This window comes from Trichechus manatus, unplaced genomic scaffold (assembly GCF_000243295.1).
Source record: "Trichechus manatus latirostris isolate Lorelei unplaced genomic scaffold, TriManLat1.0 scaffold00194, whole genome shotgun sequence".
Classification (NCBI taxonomy): Eukaryota; Metazoa; Chordata; class Mammalia; order Sirenia; family Trichechidae; genus Trichechus; species Trichechus manatus.
Window position 1 is genome coordinate 1,834,623 of NW_004444130.1, and position 7,112 is coordinate 1,841,734.

General features: G+C 39.1%; 1 protein-coding gene across 1 annotated transcript in view; it reads left to right on the forward strand.

Moving 5' to 3' along the window:
* Positions 1–7,112, forward strand: part of HYDIN (HYDIN axonemal central pair apparatus protein) — a 359,230-nt gene that overhangs the window by 225,921 nt on the left and 126,197 nt on the right. Inside the window, exon 26 of the mRNA XM_004387835.2 lies at positions 1,138–1,275. Coding sequence (XP_004387892.1) covers positions 1,138–1,275 — 138 coding nt within the window. The remainder of the gene's footprint in view (positions 1–1,137; positions 1,276–7,112) is intronic.

A 7,112-nucleotide genomic window follows, 5' to 3' on the forward strand; every position in this document is an offset into this window, starting at 1 on the left:
CCCTACCTATTTGGATGCCCTTTATTTCTATTTCTAGCCTAACTGCTCTGGCTAGGACCTCCAGCACAATTCCACACTTTCTTTTATGCTATCCTTCTCATTCTCCACTCTGCTAACCCCAAACCTAAGCATACTGTAAGGCCTAACTCAGCCTCATTCCACCATTATCTTTTTCTTACTTTACATTCCTCAGTACTTAAGTATAGTCTGTCAGATTGTATACTTTTCTAATGTTTGCTTTGCAGTATTGTAAGTTAATTAAGTTAATTGTACGTCTGAACATCTTCTCTTTCCAATTAGATTTTATATTCTTATAGACAGAGATCATATCTCCTATCATATTTTAATGGGGATTGGGCCCCTGCTGTACAGCTACTACATGTATAATTACTGAATGGTTCATGTCCATGTGTGTTCATAGGTTAAAGATTGTACCTAAAATCCCATTCACCCAACACCTATTGAGGAATTCTCCATTTTATGGACCAAATAGAATTCTCTTCCCTCTTTATCTCCAGGAATGTCTGGGCAATTGGTATTGGCCCAGCTCAGATTGTATTCTTTGAAGCAGCTAGTCCTTGCCCTAGCTCAACCTGAGAACCCTGAAAGTGTCCTTAGTTTATGGTTATTGGGCCTGCTGAAGCCTGCTACTGAATTATGTTAGCAAAATCCTAGGTGAAAAAACATATCTGGCTTATTTCCCCCATAGATTCCCACTAAATGAAAAAATTCATTCTAGAATTCTAGACTTGACTCTTGTCTTTTGCTTAAAAGATGGAACCCAGAAAGCAAAGCTTCTTGCTGCAGAAAACTTATTTTAAGATCCTCTAATATAAGTTCCTCATGGTGAAGAAATTGGAGTTCAAAGAGGTTAGATGTTTAGCCACAGTCATACCTAAATAAATTAGTTATTAGTAGAACTAGGACCAGAGCCAGTCTTCCAGAGTCTAATGCTCCTTCCACCCCAATAGGCGCCTTTTCGTGATACTGAAATGTGAGACAGCCAGTGTCTATATCACAAGAAACAAAAGCCAGGTCTGTGAGGCAGGTTTGTTTATTCACCTTTGTCAGGGTGGTAGCAGCATCCCAAACAGTGGGGGATAGAGGAGTCACTCTCCTCCTTCTTCTCTTTTTAAGCTGTTTGACCATGTTACAGAAAGTGAAATCACACTGAAGAACACTGGGAAAGTTGGCTTTGAGTTCAAGGTTCTGAGTGACCCCCTGTCTTTGCCAGAGAGCCTTCTGCCTGGAGTGCCACTAATCCTGCCCCTCTCAGTAAGTAGCCTGCCTGCCTCTGATGGCCACGAGTTGATGGTGGGTGGACCCCAAGTTCAAATCCACAAACCACACCCCAGATGTGTATGGGGTTACAATAAGTATTCACTGCCAGGATGACGGACATGATTTTCTTTAAAATTAAAACCGAAGAACACGCCAAAGCAAAAAAAAGTCAATCCAGGCCACTTCACTCATTTATATAACAAATATTTATGGAGTGCCCACATTAGCCAGGTATTTGTCCAAACACCAGGGCTAAGCAGTGAACCACACAGACATAAACCCGTGCACTCATGGAACTTCTATTCTAGTGGATTTTTTTTTTTCATGAATAGATGAATAGTTTATTTCCACTTACATCCTCACACTTGCCCTGTAATCCCTTGAAACCAGGGCTTCCTCCAATGGCTACACCAAATAAAAGCAATTTTTCATTAGCAGGTGTGAAAACACCAGTGGACTACAGTGAGCCAAATTTGTTTTAGAAGTAAATGGAGGAGGTGGTTCCTTGTTCAAATTATGCTGATTTATCAGTTTTAAAGAACATTGTGTTGAATTTTTCTCATGAAAATAACATATAATCGTTGTGACGGAAACTGGAAAATTAATAAAAAACAAGGAATAAAATTATAGTTATTTATAACCATGCAATTCAAAGATAACAACTCTTATCATCTCACATAATAGAGTCTATTCTTCCCTTAATACTCATATCTGTTTGGGTTTATTTCTAGTCTCCCTATTCTGTTTCATTGACGTGTTTGTCCTTACATTAATAATATACTATTTTAATTGCTGTAGCTTTAAAATGCATCTTGATACCTGTTAGATCAACCACCTTTTTTGTTCTTTTTCCAATTTGTCTTGGCTAATCTTTTGCATTTACTCTTACGATTTGTTTCTCTAACTTCCTAAGCTGAATGTCTACTTTTCTTTTTTAACTGATATTGACAAAAATGTAAGACAATGTATGCATTTGTCTGATTACTTCGTTAGTTTTATCACATAATTTTTTAAGAAAATAAAACATTACAGATAAAAAATATCTACAATTATAGTTGTTACTATTTTCTAAGTTGTCTAGAACTGTAGTTTTATTTCTTCTTGACACAAGAGTTATTTAGAGGTATGTTCTTTTTTCTTTTTAATTTCCAAATGACAAAGATTTTTGTTTTTGTTATTTAAACTTTATTATTAACGTTGAGTTTTTTATATTATGGTCAGATAATATGGCCCCCAAATTCCTGCTTTGTGAATTATGAAGATATTTTAATGACCTAAAGTGATTTTTAATATCAATGAATGCTTGAAATAATGTTTTCTGACCAATAGGATATAGACTATAGTGAATCTGTTCTGTTTAATTTTTTTTCTGTTTACTTTTTCTAAGGCTAAGAGTGATATGTGAAAGTTTTTATCCATTTCTCCACCTATTGTTTTCTCCAAGTATATAAAAATCTTTCATTTTATACATTTTTTTCATTTCTCTTTGACACATGTGGTTACATATGTGCATTCATTGGCCCTGGCCCACGGAGGTGAAGTCCCTAAACTTAACCACACCGGCTAGGTTCTCTCTTTGTTTCTTTCTAATGTTGGGGTATTTTTTTTCTTTCAAGCTTAACTGTATATTAAAGAGATTTTTGTTGTCAGCATTTTGCTGTTGTGCTTTATTTAGAATATCTGTGTGCTTGTAGCATGAGAGGGATCCATAACAATGCAGTCCCCAGTGTTGCCGGAAGCAGAAGTGGGAGGATGTTTCATCCCCATACACTCTTCCCTGGTTTTGATTGCTCCCTCTTCCTGACATCCTGCTCTTGCTATTTAGATACAGTGACTTCTTGAATCTCATTAGGAACATTGAATAGATGTTTTCTTTTTTTTTTTTTTTTTTCTTTCTTTTAGGAAATAATATTCATAGAATATATTTGCTCTTGTTCCCCAGAATCATCCCTGTGTTGGGAGCCCCCAAGACCACCCCCAGGTTTGATGATTCAGTAGGAGGACTGACTCCCAGGACTCAGCATATAGTCACACCCATGGCTATGATTTATTTCAGCAAAAGGGTACAAAGCAAAATCAACAAAAAGAAAGGCACAGGGGGCAGAGTCTAGAGGAAACCAGGCACAGGCTTCCAAGGGCCCTCTCCCAGTGGAATCACACAGGACATGCTTAAATACCCCAGGAACAAGTTGTAACAATACATTTGAAATGTCTTCCAGGGAAGCTCATTAGAAACTCAGTACTCAGGCTGGTCACATAGGTGCCTTGTGCCTGGCTTGTACCAAAATTCCAGACTCCCAGAAGAAAAGGTTTTCAACATAAGCGATATTGTTTGCACAAACAGTACAGCACAGTGAACCATTCTTATCAGGAAATGGTGAGAACCTTCCCAAAATCTAAGTTCCCAGATGTCAGCCAAGGGCCAAACTTGCAAGCAGGTCTTTCCAAGAATAGCAGGCCTCTGGCTTGCTGTGTTAACTGTTTTCTGCAGTCCCTTCTTCTGAACTGGATTTTCTTTTTAGGTGTATAAGTGGAATTTTTCTCTGTATTTTTTTTCCTTTTCTCTGTTTACCAGATTTCCTATTATTAAGCCAGATTCTCACAGTGAAAACAGATGTTTACAAAGTCTGGCAGTATACATTAATGTATGAACATCTAATATGATAGAGAAAAATTCCCACAGTGGAATTCCAGAGAGGACTGTTTTTGTTGGAAAAATACATTGATACGTGCTTGAGATAAAAGCTGGCTCAACATTGTAAAAATGTCAATTCTACCAAAAGCAATCTACAGATATAATGCAATCCTGATCCAAATACCAACAGCATTCTTTAATGAGATGGAAGAACTAATCATTAACTTTATACAGAAAGAAAAGATGCCCCAGGTAAGTAAAACATTACTGAAGAAGAACAAAGTAGGAGGCCTTACACTACCTGATCTCAGAACCTACTATACAGCCACAGTAGTCAAAACAGCCTGGTACTGGTACAATGACAGACACATAGACCAATGAAACAGAATCGAGAACCCTGACGTAAATCCTTTCACCTACGGTCAGCTGATCTTTGACAGAGGACCAAAGTCCATTAAATGGGGAAGAGACAGTCTCTTTGACAAATGGTGCTGGCAAAATCGGATGTCCATCTTTAAAAAAATGAAACAGGACCCATTCATCACACCATACACAAAAACTAATTCAAAATACATCAAGGACTAAATATAAATCCTAATACTATGAAGATCATGGAATAAAAAATAGGGACAATGCTAGGGGCCCTAATATATGGCACAAATAGGATACAAACAATAACTAACAATGCACAAACACCATAAGATAAGCTAGATAACTGGGATCTCCTAAAAATTAAACACTTATGCTCATCAAAAGACTTTACCAGACTTCCAGGCAACATATCGCTATAGACAGAAGCACCACCCCATCCCTCCACAGCAAAGATCTGAAAAACTAAGTCAAACAGAGTCACACATCAATCCTGAAACCCTAAGCATCAAATGAAGAGATGAAGAACTCAGCCAAGCACCGAATGGAACAAGAAACTGACACAGAACAGAGAGCAAGGAAAGATACATGCAGAGGTCCCTTATCAGCTAACACAGCATGATTCCACCATCTTGGACTCCTATCGGAGATCAGTGAACGGGGGTATGGGAAAGCAGCTTCACGGAGTTTCCAGCAGGAGACAGAACAACCGGTAACCAGCGATATACGCTTTCCCACCCCCCACCCTTCTTCACCCCCACTCGGCCTCCTTTGCTTCCTATGGCCATGGTCTCTTAGCTGGGAAGCACCGGCTTCACCCCAGTGCTGCTTGGATTCCACCCGCCCACACTGGCCGGCTCCCTGAGTGCCATTTGTTGGCTGCTGGTGTTGCTTTTTTTCTGTTTCTTTTGATTTCTTCCATACTCTCACCACCTCCCCCTCCTTTCTCTCAAATACCTGGCTCTGTGCACCATCTTTGCTTCTTCCTGAAAGGCTGTGAAATGCCACTTGAATGTGAAACTGCTTCCCAGCCTGTGCCACCACACTGGTGGGATCCCAGGGCTTTTGTTTTGTTTTGTTTTGAGTTGTTTGTTTTCTTTTTCTTTTCTTGATTTGGGAACCCATTCTAGCCGGACAGTACTGTGCAGCTTGGGACCTACCCTCTCAGTTTGCACAGACACGCAGAGGGATCCCTGAGGGCATTTCTTTTCTTCTTGTTTTTTGGGTTTTTTTTTCCTTCTGTTTTTCTTGTTCTTTTTAAATTTATTTGTTTTCCTTTCTTTTCTCTGTTTTTCCCTTTTTGTCTTTCTTCGTTACTCAGTTTCTCGTCTCTCTAGTATTTCACGGCCTCGGAGCAACTTCCCCAGACCTCACAGCTGCACCGGTGAGATCCCTGGGGGCTTTGCTTTTCTTTTTTCTTTCTAATTTTTATTTATCCATTTTTTTCTTTCTTTTTTTTTTTGTTCTCCATTTTTTTTTTCCTCCATTTCTCAGTCTCTCATCTCTCCACTCCAACGGCAAGCTCCCTTAGCACTCTTTTTTGTTTGTTTGTATGTTTTTGGCTCCTGTTCCTCTCTCCTCTCTATTCTCTTTCCCATACCCATCTTAGCTCCACACATCACAATCTCCCCCCTCCATCCTGCCTACCTGCACCATGTGCTGAACATCACACCCCCAAGCAGCACAGGAACGGCCTACCCGGAACCTTCCCTGCACTGATTCCTGGCCCACCCTGTTGGCCCTAGTACATGCCACAAACAATCCATCCCAGCAGCTCCCCTTCAGCTGACCTACCCTGCTGTACCATATCTGAGCGACTGACCCTGCCAACTGGAGAAGGAGGTGAAAAATATCATGTCCACAGATGAGCCAGTGACAACACACAGCCCACCTGCTCATACATAACCAAATAAAACAAAAAAGTAGGACTAAACAAACAAATCTACAACCAATAAACCTGGAAAATAACTACCAAATGCCCCAAAGACAGCAGACAATATCAAAACATATAAAAAAACAGGACAGGATGGTTCCAGTAGGTGTCCAAAATAAAACACCAGATGACTTTTCAGTAGAAGAAAATGCACTAGAATTACCTGATATGGAATTCAAATCTCTAATATTCAAAGTTATCCAAGAGTTGAAGCAAAAAGCAGACAAAAATGAGGAAAAGTAGACAAATTCATGGAAAAGCCTGAAAAATTCATGGAAAATACAGACCGAAAAATGGAAGAATTCAGGAAAATAAAAGCAGGAACAAAATGCCAAAATAAATTCACAACTAGAAATCATACAAAAACAACAATTAGAAATCCAAAAGATAAACGACATGATTGCAGAAATGGACAGTGTCATAGAAGGGCTGAGGAGCAGGTTTGAAATGGTGGAAGACAAGATCAGTGAAATTGAAGACAAACACTTGGATGCAACTCTGTTTGAGAAAAAATCAGAAAAAAGAATGAAGAAAAATGAGGAGAATCTTAGAATTATGTGGGATACAATCAAAAGCAAAAATTTGCAAGTGATCGGAGTTCCAGAATGGGGAGAAAACAGAAAACACAGAGAGGATCGTTGAAGAACTGCTGACAGAAAACTTCCAAAATATCATGAAAGATGAAAGCTGACCATCCAAGAAGCTCAACAAATGCCATATAGGATAGACCCCAAAAGAAAATCACCAAGGCATATCATAATCACACTCACTAAAACCAAAGACAAACAAAGAATCCTGAGAGCAGCTCAAGAAAAACAAGAAGTCACATACAGAGGAGAAACAATAAGACTAAGCAGAAACCATGCAGGCAAGAAGGCAATGGGATGACACATA